This window comes from Henckelia pumila, chromosome 2 (genome assembly GCF_033568475.1).
Source record: "Henckelia pumila isolate YLH828 chromosome 2, ASM3356847v2, whole genome shotgun sequence".
Classification (NCBI taxonomy): domain Eukaryota; kingdom Viridiplantae; phylum Streptophyta; class Magnoliopsida; order Lamiales; family Gesneriaceae; genus Henckelia; species Henckelia pumila.
The window spans coordinates 163,822,742-163,845,922 of record NC_133121.1 but is presented as its reverse complement, the minus strand read 5'-3'; the positions used below and the strand labels follow the sequence as shown (position 1 = coordinate 163,845,922).

The 23,181-nt window shown below is 36.1% G+C and overlaps 2 protein-coding genes and 1 pseudogene across 3 annotated transcripts; 1 reads left to right on the top strand and 2 right to left on the bottom strand.

Moving 5' to 3' along the window:
* The first annotated feature begins 213 nt into the window (after positions 1-213).
* On the top strand, positions 214-2,025 carry LOC140883667 (probable rRNA-processing protein EBP2 homolog). Its single transcript, XM_073290222.1, has 2 exons — positions 214-323; positions 790-2,025. The coding sequence occupies exon 2, from the start codon at positions 821-823 to the stop codon at positions 1,688-1,690; it is 870 nt and encodes a 289-aa protein (XP_073146323.1). The 5' UTR covers positions 214-323; positions 790-820; the 3' UTR covers positions 1,691-2,025.
* A 1,297-nt stretch (positions 2,026-3,322) lies between these two features.
* Positions 3,323-7,263, bottom strand: LOC140883641 (uncharacterized). 2 transcript variants are annotated; one of them, XM_073290191.1, is made up of 6 exons: positions 6,784-7,263; positions 5,754-5,921; positions 5,389-5,623; positions 4,608-4,830; positions 3,976-4,111; positions 3,323-3,827 (listed from the first exon to the last, which is right to left on the bottom strand). In XM_073290191.1, the coding sequence occupies exons 1-5, from the start codon at positions 7,204-7,206 to the stop codon at positions 3,979-3,981; spliced, it is 1,182 nt and encodes a 393-aa protein (XP_073146292.1). In that variant the 5' UTR covers positions 7,207-7,263; the 3' UTR covers positions 3,323-3,827; positions 3,976-3,978. The 2 variants fall into 2 exon arrangements, with proteins under 2 accessions (XP_073146292.1, XP_073146291.1); XM_073290190.1 differs by having other exon boundaries at positions 3,323-4,111.
* Positions 7,264-8,307: 1,044 nt separating this feature from the next.
* On the bottom strand, positions 8,308-22,576 carry LOC140878840 (leucine-rich repeat extensin-like protein 6; annotated as a pseudogene).
* Between the last annotated feature and the right edge of the window lie 605 nt (positions 22,577-23,181).

The following is a 23,181-nucleotide window of genomic DNA, read 5'->3' as shown; positions in this document are numbered from 1 at the left end:
ATATATATATATATATATATATTCACACATATCGCGTGCAAAAAATAATTAATTTGATGATATATGGATCGGTTAAGCCGTGTTTCGGAGTACCTGTTGTGAAACTGAAAAAAAAAAAAAGAAAAAGAAAATGGGCCGTTAGCCCAAACATATTTTGGACTCTGATTTAAAAATATAAGATTATAATGAGCCCAGTCTACTTGCATCCATCAACAGAAACCCTAAACCCTAGTCACTTGTTAGTCCAAAATTCGAAGCTTTTCTTTTTCGACCATCTTCTTCGCGGATTCTCAAGGACGAGGCGAAGAACGACGAATACAAGTGTGAGTTACAGATATCAGAATGCTTAACTTTGCATAATTTGTGAATTTTTTGTTTGCTTCTGAAGATTAGCTGATGAATCCAGGCGATTTACCTTCGAAAGTTTAGATTTTAGCTATACTTCCTCGAGCGATAGATTTGTTTTTAATCATGAAACTGTAAATATTATCTGAAAATGGAGTTTTTTCTTTGAAGAATGGTCGACTTTGGTGTTTTTTTTGTTGATTATTTCGAATTTTCAGGTAATTGAAATCGAACACAGCTTTTGTTTTTTGAGTGGGTTCGCGCAGTAGTTAGTTTTTGGCTGTAGATTAGGGAGTCTTGAGAATTTGGCTTGTAAAAAAGATAACCTTTTTAAAAGGTGCGGATAAATTTGTACTATTTCAATGAGATTTTAGCATTTAAGTAAGCATTTGTCTCGTTTATGCTCTTGTTTAATTTTGTTGTTTATGGTTTTCTTGTGTACAGGCCGTTTCTAGCTTTTGAACTACGGTCCCTTATGTCGAATAAGGGGACAATGAATGGCACCGGGAAAGAGGATGATGATCCGTTTGTTTCTGAATCAGAATCAGAAGATGGTGAAGACGTGCAGGTGACCGAGCCTTCGAAGACTGCTATTAACAACAAGGATGGTTTATTGGATAAATTTGCAGATATCAGCTGGCCTGAAAATGTAGACTGGATACAAAAACTTTCTATTGATATTGATCAGGGGCAAGAGGTGGATGTGAATGATGACCTGAACCGGGAACTTGCTTTCTACACACAGGCACTAGAAGGTGCAAGACAGGCCTTCATGAAGTTTCAGTCAATGGGGCTACCTTTCCTGAGGCCTTCTGACTATTATGCAGAAATGGTGAAAACGGATCAACACATGGAAAAGGTAAAGGGACGGCTTTTGGCAGAGAAGAGAAAGACTGAAGAGGCTGAGGAGAGAAGGAAGTCAAGGGAGAATAAGAAGTTAGCCAAAGAGATACAGGTTCAGAAGCAGAGGGAGAGGGCTAAAGAAAAGAAAGAAGATATCGAATCAGTCAAGAAGTGGCGGAAGCAGAGGCAGCGGAGTGGATTTGCCAAGGATGACAATGATGGTGATCTTAGCTTTGCTTTTGAAGATGGGAAATCGTTTGAAAGATCGAATAAGAAGAGGCCAGGTGTGTCTCCCGGAGATCGATCTGGAGGGAAGGTAAAACAAGGTGGTGGCATGGGGAAGAAGGGATTCAACAAGAGAAAAGGCAAGGAATCCAAGGACGCTAAATTTGGATTTGGTGGGAAGAAAGGAATGAGAAAGCAAAACACGGCGGATACAACAAATGACCTCAGAGATTTCGGTAAAGGCACTTTCCCCAGATCAAAGAAACAGAAAAGGTGATATCTTGACCATTATTTCGAGGATTACGTTATACGTACCTAAGGTTCATGGATCACCAATTTTGGATAGATTTAAGCCGACAAAACCGTGTTGTTTGATCTACAAGCATTATTTATTCTGTCTAGAGTATGTGGAACTTGCCTGTCAATTTTAAGTTGTTTTTCTCTGTTTCAGTTTCTGGGAGCCAAGAATTTTGTGACACTGTCAATCAGAACTTGTTGATTTGATTTTCTGTATGCTTTTGGCTGCAATTGATGCGGAAGTATTCCATAAACTATAATGCAGCTTTTTCGATATTATTGTAATTTATTACTTTTTTATTAAAAAAAAATTTGGGCCAATGTAGTTTATTTATTTGTTCCTTGGAATTCATTTTGGAAAGTTCATGAATGAACTTGTCTATGTCATGCTGAGAGTCTATTATAATTGGATTTTGGATTCGAATTCGTCCAAGTGTGAGATTAGTCATAAGTCATCAACGAACAAGTCATCAAAGTCTCCTTTGTTTATGACTTTTTTCATACGCTTTTAAAGAAAATAATCTAGCTTTTCGAGATGATTGTAATATTTTTTTTTACATAAATGGACAAATATAGAGTGAGTATACCAAATATTAAGGTGGTGTCGTGTTTGAGAGAGCTTGTGGAAAGCATTTCTCAGCTTTTTTTTTGTGTTATTAAAATATAGAGCGAGTATACCAAATATTAAGGTGGTGTGGTGTTTAAGAGAGCTTGTGAGAAACATTTCTCAGCTTTTTTTTTTTTTTTTTGTGTTATTAATATTAATAACAATAATTTAAATGTTGAAGTGTACTTATGAAGGAGCCCCAAAGTCGTCCAAATTGTTAATTAAACCTTATTTTCGGATATATTAATTAGATTATTTGGTGAATAATATGCATAAATTATTAGATATTTTTATGAACGTGTGTATAGGTCAAATTTAATCACGAATTTTTCTGACAGGCCCATCCTCCATATAGAAGCATATTCGGAAAACAATATTATCCTTCGAAATAAAAAAATAAATTTTATGATTTTTTTTTGTTAAAAATAACGATATAAGAAAGATCGAATATTTACATTTTACCAGCTCATTTGGTAATGGACTAATGGTGCAATTTCAAGCTTTCAACTCCAACAACAGTGACAATTTTCTGAAGAGCAAGTCTTTTGTAATTAAAAATAATATTTTTTTATAGGTAATCCAAATAAAATATTCGTATCATAAAATTGATTGGTAAGATTATCTCATGTAAGTTTTTGACGTTCAAAATTAATTTATGACGCTTAAATTATATTCTAAGTTAATTTTCTAATAAAACAAAATTATTAGACAAATTAGTCATTTTATATGGTTGTTTTTTTTTTTTAGCTCTTTGATTTTTTTTATTTATCAAAATGGCACTTATTTTTTGTCATTCGATTTTTTTTATTTACGAAAATAATACTCACATTTGTAAAATTAATACATCTAGTTGTGTTTTGGTGATTATTTACTTACGAAAATGTTACATTTTTTTTGTATTTTTTGTATTTTATCATTTTTTTTGTTTTCATTAAAAAAAGATTGCACAAACGTGTATGTACCTCTGCATTTCCATGGCCATGATTGGCCAATTTACCATTTTTCCTATCGAAAATTTCAATCATAAAATACCATCATGATGTCAAAAATTCAAAATTAAAGGTTCTTCGACCCCACAGAGGGGATAATACCCCCTCTGCATTTCCATGGCCATGATTGGCCAATTTACATGTGGGGTCCACAATTTAAATTCCACATATATGTGGCCCAATCATGGCCATGCAATACCCCTCTGCAGGCTCGAAAAAACCCAAAATTACATCGCTTTCTTGTTTACTTTTTCCCAATGATGGTGTCTCCATATAACTTTCTACTGAACTTTGAGCTGCAAATTCTTGCAGATACAAAAACTCCAAGAAAATAGCACCTTTAGTCGCAAACTTCATGCTTGTATATGCTTGGACGCCTCTCGGTTTTACGTCACATCTTTCTCCCTTTTCTTCCTGAATGCACATTGTAGAATCTGTCTATTCGTTTGCGTCCCCGTTTTCACTGCCTGTCTAGATTTTTCTCTCATATGGAATAAGCCACTATGTGATTGGATTCAAGCCTGTAAGGCAAACAAGACGACAACATCAAAACAGACGAAAATGGATGGTAATCGCAAATTATTGACTTTTAAAGGTACACGACGCACGTGTTTGAACTAACGTTGTAGATATTATCAAATGGAGTGATGTTTCCAAAGGAAGACTCACCGTTTAAATGGGATTCGTTTGCGCATTGAGCTTCTGAGTGTGCGCCAAAAGATGCATAAAATTTGATAAAATTATCGGATCACTCTCTGCATCCCTCCAAGACAGCCACCTCTCATCAACATGGACATCAATATCTCTGCAGAACACAGACTCAAATATAGGAATGGGAAATGCTAAATTGAAACATTTCTTTCAAAGCATGGGAATAAGACGAACTGAGTTGCCCTGAGATCTGTTAGATTGAAGCCTGCTTATTATCGACCTTGAACACTCACACGACCATTCAACATCATTTGGTTTACCTCATGAGAATGTTAATACCATTGTCATACATTTCTATACAGAATATATACTATATGATCATGTGTAATTAGTTATACTATGTCAATTACAAATCAATCAAACAATGTTCAAATATGACTATTTTATCATTAAAAAACTGGTCCAACCGTCTCTTTGTAATACAGTCGTTAATGTCTTCACGCATACTCGATTTTGAATCAGATCAACCGTAAACAACCTTGATTAGGGCTCAAGCTCAAAAAAAGCTCAGGAGTCTGAAAATCTTCAAAATCCGAGACGTTTACAGCCCAGTTTTAAATGAAATGCAATGGGAAAGAACCAAGAACTACCTTTTTAAGGAAAGGACTTCATAATTTCTCCGTAAAAAATCAGCATGGCTCGTGAGGGCTTCTTGTGCATATTGTCTGCCCACAGTTCTTACAGCGGCAGCACTAAGTAAATTTTCCAAGGAACCATGCTTTTTCAAGAGCTTTAAAGCAGTCCTCCGACCAAAACCAGGAACAAGATGTTGGATTCCAGGTACGCCATCTATTTCATCGCCTAAAATGCATCCTGTCAAACATTGCTTGGATCAGCTAAAAAATCCTAAAGAACATAGTTCAATCATAATGCCATTCTTCCCGAGCTTTGTGAATCTTTCCTTGAGTTCACGTCTATTATTACCTTAGGATTATTTATGTTCGAACTAGGGGAGCAAATGAATCAAACAAACTTCGCGAGCTGGCTCGAATATTATCGCTTTTGAATTCAATTATCAAACTCCAGTAAATCGTGCCAATATATTTTGAGCCACTGGTCTTTTATATTTTGTTGAATAGCCCGTGAACTTTAAATATTTATTAGTTTTTTAAATACATTTAAATGACACAAGACCATAAGCTCGAGCCATAATCCAAGCATTTGTTTAGAAGAGCTCGATAATTAAGCTTGAACCAAACAAATCAAATTCAAACAAACTTTGAGCCTTGAACTTGAAATGTTAAGTAATATTATGCTCAATACGGATTGTTTGCATTCCCATCTATACCTCATCTTAGTTCACCAAATAAAACGTTTTACCCACACATGATCAAAGAATGAATTAAATCAAGATGCAATGAAAATGCTTACTTAAGCTCAAATCAGACTGTGGATCACAATTGTATTGAGCTATGTAGTGCTTTATTGTGTAAAAGGACCATCGATCGAATTCTGGTACAGGTAGAACAATCTGGACATCTTCTGATATCAATTGCTTGAAATCTTTGTCAGGCGAAGCAATAGCAACTCGATATCCCATTTTCAGAACTTCTTCCACAAGTGTCGCAACAACATCGTCTGCTTCGTACCCTTTGATCTTCACAACCTGCAAGCTGAGATCATAAAGCTGAATACTTGGTAACAGCCTTAGTTGCTCCTCATCGAAAGCGGTACAAATGACCATCATCAATAATTTGACGGTATCAGAAATTTCAAAAGCATAAAGAATTATTCACCGGCACATTGCATTTCTCAAGAACATCTATCACAAGCTTTTCTGAGCGTCTAAATATACTCCGTGCACTTCTCAATCCGTGAAACTGCGGCAATGATCTCCTTCTATTAGCTTTATATGTTGGTAAGAGCTGTCTGCGGTGCTCATTGCCACTTTCCCCATCCAGAACCTATAAATTATACATATCATATTTCGATATTGACAGATATAACAAAACCGCTAGGCATTAACAATTTCTTTTTATGTTAATTAGGTACACCCAATATCTATCATATCAGTATTCGCAATCTGGGGAGTACCCAGGGAACTCATAAGGCCCCTACATTGAGGGAAAACCTGCTCTACATGAAAATTGATAATTTAGATTCCTACATACCAGACTTTAGAGGACCTCGGGTCTAGTCCCTAAAGAGGAAGCTCAGCGAAGAGTTTTTCCTTTAATCAGCAGGGATGGCGCTCTGTCAATCAACTTCCTGCTCTCAATCAGAGCAGCAGGAACTAAGCATAAGCTTAAAGAGCCCCTTCCCAAGAAAAGAAAAAGATAGCAATAGGCACAACCATATACTCTACATTTCTTCTGCATACCACTACCTAATACAACAAACTCCCGAAAAGGAAATACAAATAAGAGGTAACACCTTTCATTATATTCAAGTAATTACCAACCCAAATTCATAATATTTCATCTAAAGATGAATGGAAAATAAGGACAAGTACATTTTACCAAGAAATGTTCGTGTCCCCTTTTATCAGCCTTCACCGCCGAACTTTTAAACTTAAACTAGAAAGTAAACTGCTCTACTTCACAGTTCACAAGATCAATATGTGCATACTTGTATGAAAAATGCTAACTCAAGCACCAACTGAATGAATCATATATACAAGAATCTATATGCATTACAGATTACGAAATATAAAATACTTCAACATAAGGCACTCATTCACAATCGGGGAAGCTCAATACAGGCATTTTTGGGAAAATAATGCATAAATTTAGAATTTCAGAACATGAGGGAAGAAAGTAGGCTTACAGCAATGACAGGATCATTGAAGCTGACTTGGGAGAAGAAAAGGGAAATCCAATGAGCAAAAGACTCCAAACTCGGCGTGCTTCCTTTGTAACACAACGGATTCACATCCAACAAAAACACCCTCCTCTTCCTCGATATCTTATCGCCCGAATTCCCATTACTCTTCTGATTCGAAGCTTCTTTCTCCGAAGTGATTCCAGGAAAAAGGGTTTTGCCACCGACGGCAGCCCGATTACTGCACGACGCTGAAAGGCAGCGCTTCCACGATTTTACATTTTGGGTTCTTGAGTTTGTCGGTGAGAGAAAAAATTGCGGCGGCGGAGGTTGGGTTGCGGCGAAGGAAGAGAGGAAACGAAGCTCTTTTCTACCTCGCAAAGTGGAAGCCATGGTAATGGAAGTGGCTGCCTCCAGAAATTCCGCCATTTTCGATGATCGGACTCCGCACAGTGAATTTTATCTACGAGATGACGGAGTTGGATAATTCCGCTAACCCCCTCCAACTTTAGTAAAATTTTGATTTGCCTCCCTCTAGGGCATTATTTGAACTTAATTGTTTTATAGGTTAATAGCGTACACTATCCTAGTGAAATTTCGATATTGCTAAAAATCTTTTTGAAAAAAAGTGATCTATTAATTTTTTGTGTTTTTTTAAATTTTAGGCACATACATGGCTATGTTTTCAAATTTTGAATATTCACCCTTGTCCATACGCATTTTCAAAGGTGTTCGTGATCAAAATTTGAAAACACTGGAGTTAACAACTCCCTATGAAAAAAGAATGAGATATTAACTAAATTTATTTTCAAATCTCGAGCATATACATCCTCATAATTTCAAAATTTGAGCATTCACCCACTAATCTGTACGCGTTTTCAGGGTGTTTATGTTCAAAATATGAAAACACATGAAGTTAACAATTATAAAGGGTTTTTATCAACCTCGTGATTTCACAAGGATAATGTATGCGATTAATTTTTTTTTCTCTTTCTTGGAATGTTCCACTTCATTTCTTGTGCAAAATCTATGATATTTGGTTCCACTAGTTTACGCCAAACTAAATTTATATGTCTAATCAGGTTAATTAACATAAAATATAAAACTGAGGGTAAAATATAATTTTCAATTTTCAGTTAACCTGTTCACTTCATATTTTCTCTCATTTCATGGGGATAATTCATTAAAATGTCCCTAATGTTTGGGCAGTGTCCCAAATATATACCTAAATAATTCCGTGGGCTGAATACGTCCCTTATTGTTGCACACGTTTCTCAAATATATCCTCCTATTAACTCTCTCGGTTTGAATTAATGGAATGAACATGCGTTGCTCACGCGATCTTTCACCCCCAATTAAAAGCCCCCCATCCACACGTCACTTATCTACGTGAACCCTAATTTCCAAATCTTTGGCTCTCGATTTCTCTGCAAGACATCGCCTTTGCTCCGGTTGTGGGCTGCAAGACATCATCGGGAGCTGCAACTTCGATGCGAGTAAAGAGCATGGCATTATTCATTAAAACGATGTTTAGGCTTGTAGGGAATACAATTCATGGTTAATCTTGTGACACGAACTTGTCTCCGTACAGAAGTAATTATCAGCAAAAGTGAAATTCTCCAGCCTCGACAACGAACAGATGCTCTCTGGAATCGCCCCAGAGAGCTTGTTATGCGCAACATTTAGCTTTTCTAGGGACTTCATGTCGCCAATAGCTTCAGGTAAACTCCCCACAAGCCTGTTGGAACCCACATCAAACACTGTCAATTTAGTCAATAACCCGATTTCCTGAGGCAAAAACCCTCCCAGTCTAGCGTTACTGATGATAATCTCGTTTAGGATTTTTGCCATTTTCCCTATACTCGAAGGCAAACATCCATGGATATTGTTGTTGGCAAGAACTAAAATAGAATCTGTCGAGTTCGATCCCGAGGTTTCAAGGAAGACTGAACTGGAAATCATTGTTGATTATGAAAAGGGCGTCGAATTATTTTATCAAACAAGCCAGATTGCACCTTTCCCTGGAATTTGTTGAATCGAATATCCATGAATTTAAGCGAAAGGAGACAGAGAACGACATAAGGGAATTTCCTAGACAGAATATTATTACTAACATCAAGTTCATATAAGAGATGGAGATTATGAAAACTATCCGGGATCGTGCCTTTGAGTCGGTTCGAGTTTAGATAGAACAAGGTTAGATCAGTTAACATGCCGAGTTCTTGGGGCAATGAACCTGAAATCCCTGTGACCGGCTAAATCGGTGTGATATAAATCTACTGGCAAGCGTACCAGGTCAAGTAATAGTAAAGTGGACTGAGAGTCCAAGTATCGATCCCACAGGTACTGCAGTCAATTCTCAAGAATTAATTATTTTACTTAATCAAGACAAAATAATAAAAAGCAATTTGATTTAAATAAAATAAGAAAATAAAATAAAAACTGCTTAAGAAATAAGAATAAAAAAACTGAAGATAAAAATAATAAAAACGAGACAACCAAAACATACGTAGGTACCGAACAAATCATGTAACAAGTAGTCGATTCAGGACTAAGATTTAATCTTAAATTACGGGAATTCTCCTACCTTGTTCAAAGGACTATTTCTAGAACAATCAAACCTATTCAAATATTGATGAACTAATCTTTCGTAATTCTAATCAAATTTGAATGCATTAAATATTTGTGAAAATTCAGTTTAAACCCAAACCGCACACTGAAACCGAATTTTATTTCTAGTCGGTTTTACCATGTGTTAATTATCAGAGTTATCGAAATCAATACCTCCTCTGTCAACTTGGAATAGATTAACATGCAAGCAAACAGTTGATCAGACTATTCACAAGACAAATATAAATCTGACAATCAATAAAATAAAATCAACTCTGAAAAATCCCAAACAAACATCCAAGTTTTCTACATAAATTTGTTCGGCCCAATCACGCCGTCTTGGTTGAAAATAAACTACTCAATAATTAAAAATAATAATTCAAAAATAAAAATAAGAAGAAGAAAAGAAAAGAAGAAATCTTCTTTCCCAAGCCTTGTAGCCGCCTCCTCTGTGTTGTCTGCGCTCTGGAACTTCGAAAAACCTCAAAAATATGTTATATCTTGTATATATATGGTCCGGAACGCCTACCAGTTAATTTCCTCTCAAAACAAGGATTTTTCGGAACACATATGACCCCGAAACACGCGCGCGCGAGCTTGATTCTCGCGCGCGCGCATTACAAATTTTCTGCGCCGAGCGACGATTGTAAAAAATTCATATCTCGAGATCTAACCGTCGGATCGAGCTGAAATTTGGATAGAAGCTTCAAAACATCCTGAACTTTAATATGAAAAGTGCAGATCAGATTTGGATCTCTCTAGAATTTAATTTGATTTTTCGAACAAAGATTCTCCGTAATTCAAACATCAAAAATCAATTTTCCTACAAAATCAACCCGAAGAGTGGAATACACACACATGCATTAAAACACATAAAAACACATAAAAATAATATGAATGCACACAAAAAAGACATAAACCTATCACAAAATAATGCATACAAAATGCACTTATCAACACCCCTATACTTAAATCTTGCTCGCCCTCGAGCAAGACATACAAAAATAATATGCAAACAATGACATAAGTAAGAATGAATCATGAACAACATAGCCTCCGATAAGTTTCAACTTCAACAACAAAAACCACAAAAACTTTTTAATTGTTCACAATACACTGTCAGTTTAACGTAAAAGTGTGTGTGTGTCATGTCATTCCAGTTTCATGCAACTTCAAAATAATCTGTTCTAAGAATGCTTAGCGAGCTATGAAAATTCAATGCAAGTATCACAATCCAGCACTCCATCATCTCAACAATCCCAAAAAAAAAACATGCACTTTCTTGAGATTAATTACGTACCTCCGGATTTTGCACCCGATATTTTTAATAAGCCCCAATAATTACCCGCAAACTTAGCTATAACTAAGATAGGATTCAAATTTCAATCCCCTCGTCTATAGCCCGGATGGAGCATCAATCCCATTTAACCCGCAAACTTAGCTATGGAACAAAGATTAGGATTTCAATCATTGTCCAAGCCCGGATGAAATTGTTACTTTAAAATTTTAAATTTATTAACCCCATGGAATCCGCATACTTAGTCAAGAACAAGAGATTAGGATTTCAATCTCTGCTCGTAAACCGGATGGAGTTAACTTAATTTTCAACAAAAGTTTTTTCAAAAATTTTATAAGTACGCCCAAGATCATACATGCAATGTCTAACAACTATCAAGAATCTAAAGACACTATCATGATCAACAAACATCTATTGTCGTGCAATGGTCAAACAAACACGAACATCATCAATTACATCGTTACACTACACCAGTCTAACACGCGTGCTTAAAAATATTCACTATTCAACCAACAGTTTCTCATGTTCAATCAAAAGCAACATTTTCTAAATTTTTTTTTTTCAACTCTATCATCATCGGCTAACATTCATCATTCTACTCATGCAAGACAACACGAACAACAACAAAATGATATGCATGATTACGAACCAAACACAAAAAGTAAACCAAATGAATGCAAACAAAATGAACACAAACATAATAACTAAACAACAACACAATAACCAATGCAATAAACTAGTCTACCCCCCATACTTATCCAAAACATTGCCCTCAATGCTTTAGAACAATGAACAGAATGCAAAACAAACACACAATGAAAACAAAAATAACACTCCCCTGGTTGCGTATTCGTCCTCTTCCTTCTTGACAATATCAGCTGGGACAGCAGTAGCAGATTGTGTATATCGGCAGACTCAGAAAACTAGAATGGGAAAGAAGTAAAAATAAAATAAAAAAACAAAAACCAAAAATAAAATAAAAAACAAGGGAAAGAACACTGGGTTGCCTCCCAGTCAGCGCTAAATTTATAGTCTAATGCCCGACTATGCAGAAGCAACCATCAAAGAGCGGCTGCCGCCCATAGTAAGAATCATACGATTCTACGTATGGGTCTTGATTTCCTTCGCCCTCAAGCTTGGCGTGATATTGACAATTTAAGCTTGTCGGTCCAACAACACTCAGTCTGAACTGATTAGTTTGGAAGGAGATTCGGATTGCAGGCTGAAGCTCATGGAGGATGGAATATTTTGGAGGTGGCGTCAATGGTAAGAAAGAATCTTCTAACGGTGTACATGGAACAACCATTGACGAGGTAAAATCTGTAGTCTTGTATGTTTCTTCCTCCTCCAAGTCCACTATTGGCTCTTCTTCACAAGAAAATTCTTCAAAAATTATTTCTTCATGCGCTGGCTCAGTTACTTCACTCCCTTGGCAGATCTCAAAATTTGGTTCTCTAAGAAGCGCAATCTGTTCATCCAAAAGTCTCCAAGACTTGATACGACTTTCTAAGAATTGATTTGTCTCTGTCTGTTGCCGCAAAAGATTCTCCAACTGAGCCACATAATCTTCAGAACACCCTACACACTCTTCTTGACTCTCCGATGGTTGGTTTGTAAAATTTTTAGAGTTGATATCTGAAGGATATTTGTGACTCCAACCTTGCAATGAAGGATCACAATGCCAATGGTAGTCGAAATCTGCCATATCATTTAACAAGTGCATCGCACTGTCTTCATCTCTTCTAAACAATTGACTGCCAGTGGCCAAAGCTCCAGAATCTACCCAACTTCTTGTAATCTCATCCAAACCACCATAAAAAATTTTAGTGAGGGTTTAAGTCGAAAACTGATGACATTGAAATCTGTTCGCCAAATCATTGAATCTCCCCCAAGCAGCATAGAAAGGCTCCAAGTATTGCTGGCCAAATCTTGTGAACACCTGTCGATGATCCATCTCCAAGTACCTCACAAGTAAGAAAAAATAAAATTAAAAATAAAAATAACAAAAAGAAAGAAAAGACAGAAGGGGAAAAAAATCTAGTCTCAAGAAAATAATCTATCCTAATATTAACTAAACAGTCCCCGACAACGGCGCCAAAAACTTGACCGGCTAAATCGGTGTGATATAAATTTACTGGCAAGAGTACCAGGTCAAGTAATAGTAAAGTGGACTGAGAGTCCAAGTATCGATCCCACAGGAACTGCAGTCAATTCTCAAGAATTAATTATTTTACTTAATCTAGACAAAATAATAAAAAGCAATTTGATTTAAGGGTAAATGATTTAAAAATCTCTACCAACCCTTCAAACTTTATCTTAACTCCCTAACCACAATTTTATTTATTTCAACTCCCTAGTGGTCCCCATTTTTGAATTAAATATTATTAAGCAACTAATCCTTTGTACATGGCATTGTTAACCTATCGAACCAGTCCCGGCCATGCAAGACTATCAGTTACGCAAGGTTTCCAGCCGATATAATCCGAATTAGGGTCCAACATGCTTTCGTAAGATGAATTAAATTCAAAAACCTCTTTGACCAAAGTATCGTCGGGTCATACCTGCCGAGTTTTACGAAGTGCTCCTCATACTCCAACCACGCAGTCGCAACAGATGGTTTCTGCACAAGCTCCTTCAACGACACCCAGCACAGCCTTAATTCATTTTCTACCTTAAGGCGTATGGTATATGAATTTAATTATAAAATATGAGCATGAAAGAACATGAGACTTTAGAAAAATTATTCAGACATAATATTATTACATAAATCAACTCATTTGAAGAGGAGAAGACAACTTGTTTAGCTACTCATAGTAGCCTTGTTCTTGAAATACATAAAAGAAAACTTAATACAATAGAGAGAGAAATATTACAACAATTTATTTGTAAGAAAACTGAAGGGAATGATCGATATCTTCAGCTTCCTCGAACGCTTGTATTTATAGCTGAGGTTCCACTCGTTTCACCGAAAAACTTCAGGAAATCTTACAGCTCATTAGTCTTGTCCTTCTATGCCATTATTAATGACATCTTTAGCTAGTGGATGAGTCACCCGTTATCCACTTTGTCCGGTTATGCCATTATTGATGGCATCGTTTGGTGGAGGAATCACATGCCGTCCTTTTTATTTTGGCTCTATCCTCCTCACATGCCTTCTTTATTGTTGTCGGGGCATCTTCTGCTTTTGCAGTGGTCCCTTGGGAAAACGCATCTTTGGTGGTCCCTGTCCACCTTTTCTTGTCTCGGAAAATTCCTTTCGATCCATTCGGGGTCTGAAGTTTTTTCCAAATTCTGGCTCCTTCTGGTTTGGACACTCTGGGCAGATGTTCTCTGACCATCTTTCGATATGAGCCATGTTACAAAATTTTCGGCGAGTTTCTTTACTCCCCGACAGCTTGTTGTTCCACAAAAAGTTTCTCTTCTTTTCGAAGAGTTCTTCCGCAAAAGCCGTAGTTTTTCCTGTCATTGTGTTTAACAGGAATGATCCGTTCACAGAATTCTGATAAAATTTGAACGAAAACTTGACCTTGTCCATCTCGGTGAGACAAACCCAAATACCCCATGCCCTTCTGGTTAAAATTTCATTTTCTCCAAAGGTGGACACTAATGGTATTTCTTCAGATAGAGGGTCCTTGATGAATCTTTGATTATTCATGTCAGGTATCCTTAGCTTGATGAAATGAAAGGGCTCGTGTGATCCTTTTCCTGTTGGTTCTGGAGCTGCACTAAAGAAATATAATTCAAGCACATCTCCTCTGGACAAATGATCGTTATTTTCCCATGTTTCTTGAACTGCTTCCTGAATCCATTTTGGTAACTGTGATATCTCTGGAAAGCTTGGTGACGTTGTATAAACTGAGGCCAAAGCCCCAAATTCATACCAGAGATTTACATCCTTAGGATTGACATTGTTTTTTAGTCAAACCCTTGGATATATTCCTGCAACATCAACCCTGAAAGTGTTAGGGTTAATTTCACTTCTTGTACTTAATTTCTCCCACCTCTGTTGATAAACCTGAAATGGAGAAATAATAGCTGGGTTAGTATCGATCTTAGATTTTCCCTTGTCAGTGTTGGGCCTAAGATTGATCTCTTCCTCTTTTATCCCAGAGGCGGAGGGTTGACTTGATGAGGAATCCTCATCAATTGTTGCTTTATCTAGATCATCAAAGGCTGATGATAGATTAGCACTTGTTTCTTGAGTTTTTGTTTCCTCAACATCTTGTTTCACAACCTGTGGTTGTATTTCTTGTTTTTGTAAAACCAATGGTTTTAGCATATCTTGTTTATGAGAAACCAATGGTTTCTCTATAGCCTTCACAATTGGCCCTTGAATAGCAGCCCATAGTTGTGTTTGATCTTGCATACATCCTGTAATTCGATTAGATACTTTGATTCGATCAGCTTGTTGTAACCTGCCGGCCATTTCAGCATTAATGGCTAACTGGTTGAACTCGGTTTGAAGCAACCCAAGGTGTTCCCTGAGATGCCTCTGCATTTTTATGATGGAATCTACTTCACTGCCTTCCATCTCTTGTTAAGAAATCTACAAGAATATTTTCATGAGATTTAATAATAACAATATCAAAAATATAATTTTGACATAATGCTTGCCATCTTAATAACCTAGCTTTCTCAGGTTTAGATTCAATCTTATTTCTCAGGAAAGCTTTTATCTGGGTGTTATCAACCTTCAGTATGAATTTTTTAGCAAGTAAAAATAATGGACATTTTTCGAAAGCCCTTTTTACTGCATAAAACTCCTTCTCGTTGATATGCCATCTGATGGCCTCTGATTCTGAAAAAAGACCGCTACAGTATCTGCATGGTATTTCTCCATCCGGAGTGATCTTGGTAAGGACCGCTGCCCACCAATCGTCGCTGGCATCCGTAAATAATACCAGATCATCTTCATCTACGGGTATAGCCATTTTTGGGAGATTCTTACATATCCCCTTTAATTGGTTTACCCCTTTAGTATGGTCATCGGTCCATATAAACCTAGCATCCTTTTTTAACAAAGGACTGAACACCTTTTTGTACATTGTTAGGTTGTTAATGAACATCCCTGCAAAATTAACTACTCCAAGAAAACTCTGGAGTTGTTTTACATTTTTGAGTTTTTCTGAAAAATTCCTTACCTTTTCCACAATATGGGGTTGTAGAATTATTCCAGTTTCATCAATCTCAATACCAAGGAATTCAATTTTCCTTGTTGCTATGACTGCTTTCTTTTCAGATAAAACCAGTCCTTCTTGTTTACAAATTTTAGAGAAAATCTCTACGTGTTTAACATGTTCGTTGATGTTTTTTGATGCTATAAGAATATCATCAATGTAAACAAACATGAAATTGAAATAATCTTTGAAAATATTATCCATATTTCTTTGAAATATTTGGGGTGCATTAGCTAATCCCATAGGCATAACTTTCCAAATATAGTGCCCTTGTGGAGTAGAGAAGGCTATGAATTTCTTACTGCCTTCCTCCATTCGAATCTGGTAAAATCCAGACTTACAATAAAATTTTGAGAACACTCTAGCATTTCGTACATAGCTAATTAGGTGTTCTCTACTCGGTATGAAGTACCCATCAAACTCCAGGATTTTATTAATACCTTGGTAGTTAATAACTAACCTGGGTTTTCCTCTTTTTATTTCACCATGATTTCTGACCAGAAAACCTGGGCTGCTATATGGTGAAACTCCTTCTTTGATTAGACCAAGTTCCAAATGTTCCTTGATAATCATTCTCATATCCCTTTGATCTGTTATGTTCATCGGGATAGGCTTATATCTGACGAATTCATACTCTTTGCCTTCCTTTAGAGTAAGGCTGACTTTGAGTTGATTTTTATCCCACCATGCCAAAGGATGCTCATTATAACTTTCTTTGAGCCTTTTTTTGACATCTTCAAGGGATACCTTATTTTCTAACTCTATATCTCTGTGATTTAGAGTACATTGAGAAGCTCCATATCCTCTGTTCGAAGTTCTTGTTATGTTGTTATCTTCAACATGGTTTCTCCAAACCTTCTTAGATCTTTCATTTTTGGGTGAAAAAGTTGTCCTTTATCACCACGATGGCTGCGAAATATTATCGGAAATTGTCTATAAAAAGCAACCTTGAGTCTTTGAACGATAATATTATGATCACAAATTATAGTGAACATAAGTCTTCTTGATTCATTGTCTTGTGTGTACTTCTTAAACATTTGTAAGAAGTTATTTCCTAGTAGGATATCAGCTCCTGTATCATGGAAATAGATTGGTGGTGTCTTTACCTTGTACCAAGGTGTTTGACCTGCTCCTCCCACAAGGATTTCTGCTTGTTTTATTCCTTTGCAAAGAATTAAAATTCTTCGAGAGAAATCTCGTCCAGCAATTTTTGGCAAGTCCTCTTCGCAATCTTCAGGAAAGACTCCTCTTTTTGCTGTACAAATTCCTGCTCCCGAGTCAATATAAGCTGCAAAGTATTTAGCCTAATATTGTTCGTATAACATCCCAATTGGAATGTAGATGGAGAAATGACTTCTTGTCATTTTACTTAAAGGGATTACTAAATGGTCCTGCCATTTTTAGTAAATTGTATTGTAACTCAGTAATTCGATTAAGACTATTTAGCCTTAATAATTCTAAGGCCTCAGTAGGTAGAGTATTGTAACTCTTTTCTACTTCTTCAATGCGTTCTAGTAAATCATGCTCATGATTTACTAATCTCAAAAGTTGCTTCTCTCTCTGTTTGTGAATAGAGTTCTCGAATTTGATTAAGGGATTGTCCCTTATCCGATTCTCTTGGTTTTCCATCTTGTAGAATTCTTATTGAATCCTCCAAGTCTTTTCTTTTGCCATGAACTCTATTCCTTTTTCAAGGCATTTCCATGGTTTATGATCCTCCAGGAACTCTAGACCAAGAATGAGCTGATCCACTTCTTTTCCTGGAATTCCCCATATTTGAACTTCCAATTCTCCAATATTTATCACTCCTTGGTAAGTTCCTTTTTCCTGTTGTTCCAAATAGTAAATCGAGTTACAAGGGAACTGGTTCCGATGACTTGTAATTTCGAATACTATTTTCACTTCTTTCCATCCTTCTGGAGATCTAAGTTTTCCTATTATAGAAAACTCTTTTTCTTCTGGTGGAATTTCTTGAATAGGATATTTGTCCCATCTCCTGCTTGTCATTCGGTCTCCTTGGAAAGATAACCTTCGGGGTTCTATTTTAAGGTCTCTGTATAGAACCGGTCTGTCTTGAATTTGAATGTCTGTTTCCTGAATTAAAGGAAACTCAATTCTTTCCGGGTATATTTCTTGAGCAACTTTCCCAAAGATCTCTGGAATTTCAATGAACTCATTTCTAATAAATAATTCAGAATGGTGGGTATTAGAAAGAGTATATGAAATTTGATACGTAATAGAATATGACCTATTACCTTCCTTCATTAGTCTTTTTTCCTTGAAGTTTTGGTGCAACGTCAAGGCTCGACTAAAGTCCCTATCAGCTAAATTGTAGGCTATTCTTGGATAAATAACTCCTACAATTTTTCCTGCGCAAAGATTTCCTGAGATAGTACCTAGGACAACATCTTGAATATTCCCCATTCTTTTATCGCATACTACGATATCTATGGATGAATCTATTCCTTCTTTAAAAGTTGCCTTAATCATTATTTGGATTGCTCCAATATGAATCCAAGACATCGTCCTTGCAACCTCACCTTTCAACTTTTGCAATTCCTCTCTTATTTCTTCAAAAGGAATTAACTGCATCTCTATTTGATTACTTGTTAACTCCATAGGGATTGCCATTTCCCTTCTGGATACTTTGTAAATCAAATTATGTCTTCTTTTTCTAAGCCCTAGGTTGCCTAAGACTCTTTCTACTTGTCCAGCCGAAAATCCTTGGTACTTTTGTAACGTTGGATTTTCTCTCATAATCCTTTGGACCATATTATGAGATATCGTGGTTTGGCTAAAGAATCCAGCCAAGCTTTCATGTGTTTCATGCCGAAACACTTCCTCTTTATTCTGATTCTGATTCTGATTCATCTTCAGAATTTTCTTGACTAAACAATATCTCTTCTTCGTATATGCTTTCATCTGAGGGGATATCCTCAAATTGATATACTTGGACTAGATCTTGAAAGAAGACCGCATCATCCATATTTGGTGTTGCTTCAAAGAGTTTAACTTTTTTTTTCTCGTTTTCTGGACAATTTGTAGATATATGTCCCCTTGCTCCACATGTTCAGTAGTTGCAATCCTTAAAACTTTCACTTGCTCTTGTATGAGTTATTTTAAAAGTTCTTCTTGATGGTGTTCTTCCCCTGCTCTGTGATGAGCTTGTTGCTGGGGATGTTCTTGTAGGTCTACTTCTTCTACCTAATCTATAAGATCTGGCCTTTTGTTTGGACCAAAATTTTCTTGGTTTCCAAGAACTTCTCATTCTTTTATTATAAGGATTATTTCTGAATTTCTTCCTTTTAAATCCCTGTGATCTGTTTCCAATGATCGTTGGAAGATAATTTTCTCTACAACATAAAGGTGTACGTTTATCTATACTCCTTATTTTCTTGTAGTTCTTCTGTAATGCTGCCATATGGCACCATTCTGCCAATTTTTCTTTCAGAAAGGAGGCGCATTTTGCCAAAGTGTCAAGATTACCTGGAACGTATTCTTTAATCAGCATTTCTCTTCAGGGACTTGGCATTTTTGCGAAAAATAGCTGAATAGCTATATTTTCCTCGACTCCCGAATTCCATCTGTATTTCGTGAATAATATAATATATTCATCAACTAAATAGATATCATGTAATTCGAGGCTATACAAAGCTTGAGTATATCTTCTCTTTTTCTCTGTATCTTGATTATTGAAATAGTCTACCCCTATGAATTGTGCTTTAAATAGGGTGGCCATTCTTCCTCCAATCTCGCTGAGGGATTCTCCAGCTAAGATTGATTTCTTAGTTTCTGGCATAGTCATCTCCCAAGCGATCTTGACAGATCCCATTAGACTCATTTCTAGAAGTTTAATGAATCTTTCTTTATTGAGATCTAATGTTCCTGCTGCTATTCTCATAGCTAATGTCCAATCATCTATGAGATCTTCTCTGTTTTTGAAGTCCAGAACATCAAGGTTTAACATAACCCTATAAGGATGTATCGGGTCTAAAACAGTTTTTTCATAAGGAGTTTGATGTAGTGGTATCTTACTCCTTCTTGTTCTGGTTCCTGCTGGATGTAAATTTTCTCCAACATGAAACTCACTATGTGGTTCTTCTGTTTTAACCACATATCTTGAGGGATTCTCTATGGGTTGTTTACCCTCAGGGGAATTCATTTTTAGATCTACTACTTTGAGATTCGCAAAAGAATCCGCAAGGTCTTGTAGATCCTCGAGATTTAATCTTTCTAAAGTAGTCATCAGATAGTGTTTTTCTCTGATACTGCTTTTATAAGATTAATCATCATTTCATCATCAGTTAAAGGTTTTTGAACCATTTTGGTTTTACCTTTATGATGTAACAAAGGTTCGGTACCAAACGAGAGTGGTAACCTTCCTCCTGTGTTTCCTTTTCTAGAACCAGAAGTTTGTTCTAGATTTGTGATTTTAGTTTGAAGATCTTTTAGGGTTACAAGAATTTATTCTTGTTTCTTAAGGATTCCTTCAATCTGTCGAGGTACTTCATACAGCTGATTGCTGTAATATTGTACCGTCTTTTGAATTTCTCTTAGATCTCCGGAGAGTTTAGAGGAATCTGGGGTAATCTCTAAAAATTTAGAGTTAGAAATTATTTTTCTTTATCTCTTCAAAATTGAGAGCATTAGTCGCAACCTGTTGTAAGTAATCTATTGTGAATATATTAACTTGTTTATAGGATTTTGTATGAATAAAATCCTCTTGATTCAAACCTTCGTTTGAAGTCATCTTTTTGTAAAATCTTATCCTCAACAAAGAAAAGCATGAAATAACAAATAATATTTTGTCTGAATAATTAACCTAAGGCTTTGATACCATTTTTGCGCATAATTCTTTATACTGCAAATGAGCACAAAATCTCCAGATTCAAGCATAAAACCTTTACAAGTTAAGCATAGAACCTATAGATTTCAAGCATAGATTAGCATAAATCCAGCACAAGAATTAAATATTAAAATATTCAAGTTTGGTGGTCCTAGGGAGTTATAGTAAAGAATCTTTTGCCTAGGGAGTTATAATAAAGTTAGGAAGGGTATTAGGGATTTTATGACAATTCACTCTTGATTTAAATAAAATAAGAAAATAAAATAAAAACTACTTAAGAAATAAAAATAAAAAAACTAAAGATAAAAATAATAAAAACGAGACAACCAAGACACACGTAGGTATCGAACAAATCATGTAACAAGTAGTCGATTCAAGACTCAGATTTAATCTTAAATTACGGAAATTCTCCTATCTTGTTCAAAGAACTATTTCTAGAACAATCAAACCTATTCAAATACTGATGAACTAATCTTTCGTAATTCTATTCAAATTTGAATGCATTAAATATTTGTGAAAATTCAGTTTACACCCAAACCGCACACTGAAACAGAATTCTATTTCTAGTCGGTTTTACCATGTGTTAATTATCAGAGTGATCGAAATCAATACCTCCTCTGTCGACTTGGAATCGATTAAAATGCAAGCAAACAGTTGATCAGACTATTCACAAGACAAATATAAATCTGACAATCAATAAAATAAAATCAACTCTGAAAAATCCCAAACAAACATCCAAGTTTTCTACATAAATTTGTTCGGCCCAATCACGCCGTCTTGGTTGAAAATAAACTAATCAATAATTAAAAATAATAATTCAAAAATAAAAATAAGAAGAAGAAAAGAAAAGAAGAAATCTTCTCTCCCAAGCCTTGTAGCCGCCTCCTCTGTGTTGTCTGCGCTCTGGAACTTCAAAAACCTCAAAAATATGTTATATCTTGTATATATATGGTCCGGAACGCCTACCAGTTAATTTCCTCTCAAAACAAGGATTTTTCGGAACACATATGACCCCAAAACACGCGCGCGGCATAGGCCTCGCATGCGCGTAGCATAGGCCTCGCACGCGCGCAGCATTAAAAAATAGAAGTCTGGACGACTGACTCGCGCGTGCGCGAGCTTGATTCTCGCGCGCGCAGTACAAATTTTCTGCGCCAAGCGACGATTTTCAAAAATTCATATCTCGAGATCTAGCCGTTCGATCGAGCTGAAATTTGGACAGAAGCTTCAAAACATAGGATAATTTAATCCGAACGGTAAAGATCGGATTTGGATCTCTCTAAAATGTAATTTGAGTTTTCGAACAAAGCTGCTCCGTAATTCACACTTCAAAAATCAATTTTCCTACAAAATCAACCCGAGGAGTGGAATACACACATATGCACTAAAACACATAAAAACACATAAAAATAATATGAATGCACACAAAAAAGACATAAACCTATCACGAAATAATGCATACAAAATGCACTTATCACCCTGCATGATTCAAATCAACCCCAACTACTATGATTATGTGGGGATCATCGGGTGCCGGGGCGCAGAAAATTCCGTTGTATTTGCAAACATCATGGCCATACCAGTTTGAAGCGAAGTTTTTGGGGTCATCTATGATGGGATGTGTAAAACCCGAGATTATTTAATTTGAGAAATTTTGGAGTTTAGATTTAAATTCTAATATTCTTAAATTATTTAGGATTGAAATTGAATTAAAAATATTGTTCGAGGATTGATTTGTAAATATGCAAGAATTCAGGGACCAAAGTGCAAAAATAGAAATTTGAATGAGACACTTGTTACATATAGGTATTTACGTGTGTGTATGTATATTTCCATCAGATTTTCAGCAGATAAGGTAGAAAACTTCATCTTCTTCCTTGGAAAGTTTATCTTGAAGCTCCGATTGGTAAGATCCGTCCGTTAGATTTCAAATCCGAGCACATATTCGCGATCCTTGCTTCAAGAGCTACAAAGTGACGTAAGTTTCTTTTTTATCCAGCATGTTTCGAAAATTGTGTTGTTGGGAGAAATCAAAATTGATCATAGCTATGCATTCTTGAAGTTATATGTATGAATATATCGAAGTCGGATCGAAGAACGAACGTCGTTTGCAATTACTATGATTTTCAGCTTATGTTCAAAATTCCCAACTTCTGATACACTGATATATGATGCTATATATGCTGATATGTGTTTGGTTTGAGTTGAAGAAGATTGATATATAGTTAAATTTGAGTTTCGGTTACCAATTTTGATACCGTTACGCCGCTGGTTCAAGAATTGATTCAATTTCGAGTCTTGTTGAAAAAAAAGGAAAAAAGGATTAAATATGAGCCTGAAGTGGGCCCGCTAGTTTTCTTGCACGCCGGCGCGGTGAAGGATTTTTTGGAAGATTGTTGAGCGTGAGTGCAGCGCGCCCGCGCGACGAGATTTTCTGAAGCCGAGAGTTTGATTATACAAGGAAACTCGGGTAT

Coding starts and splice junctions, on each gene's coding strand:
- LOC140883667 (XM_073290222.1), top strand. CDS start 821: ATGTCGAATAAGGGGACAATGAATGGCACCGGGAAAGAGGATGATGAT.
- LOC140883641 (XM_073290190.1), bottom strand. CDS start 7,206: ATGGCGGAATTTCTGGAGGCAGCCACTTCCATTACCATGGCTTCCACT. Junction 5,922..6,783: donor TCAATGATCCTGTCATTGCT/GTAAGCCTACTT, acceptor TATAATTTATAG/GTTCTGGATGGGGAAAGTGG. Junction 4,112..4,607: donor GAAGTCCTTTCCTTAAAAAG/GTAGTTCTTGGT, acceptor TGTGTTCTGCAG/AGATATTGATGTCCATGTTG.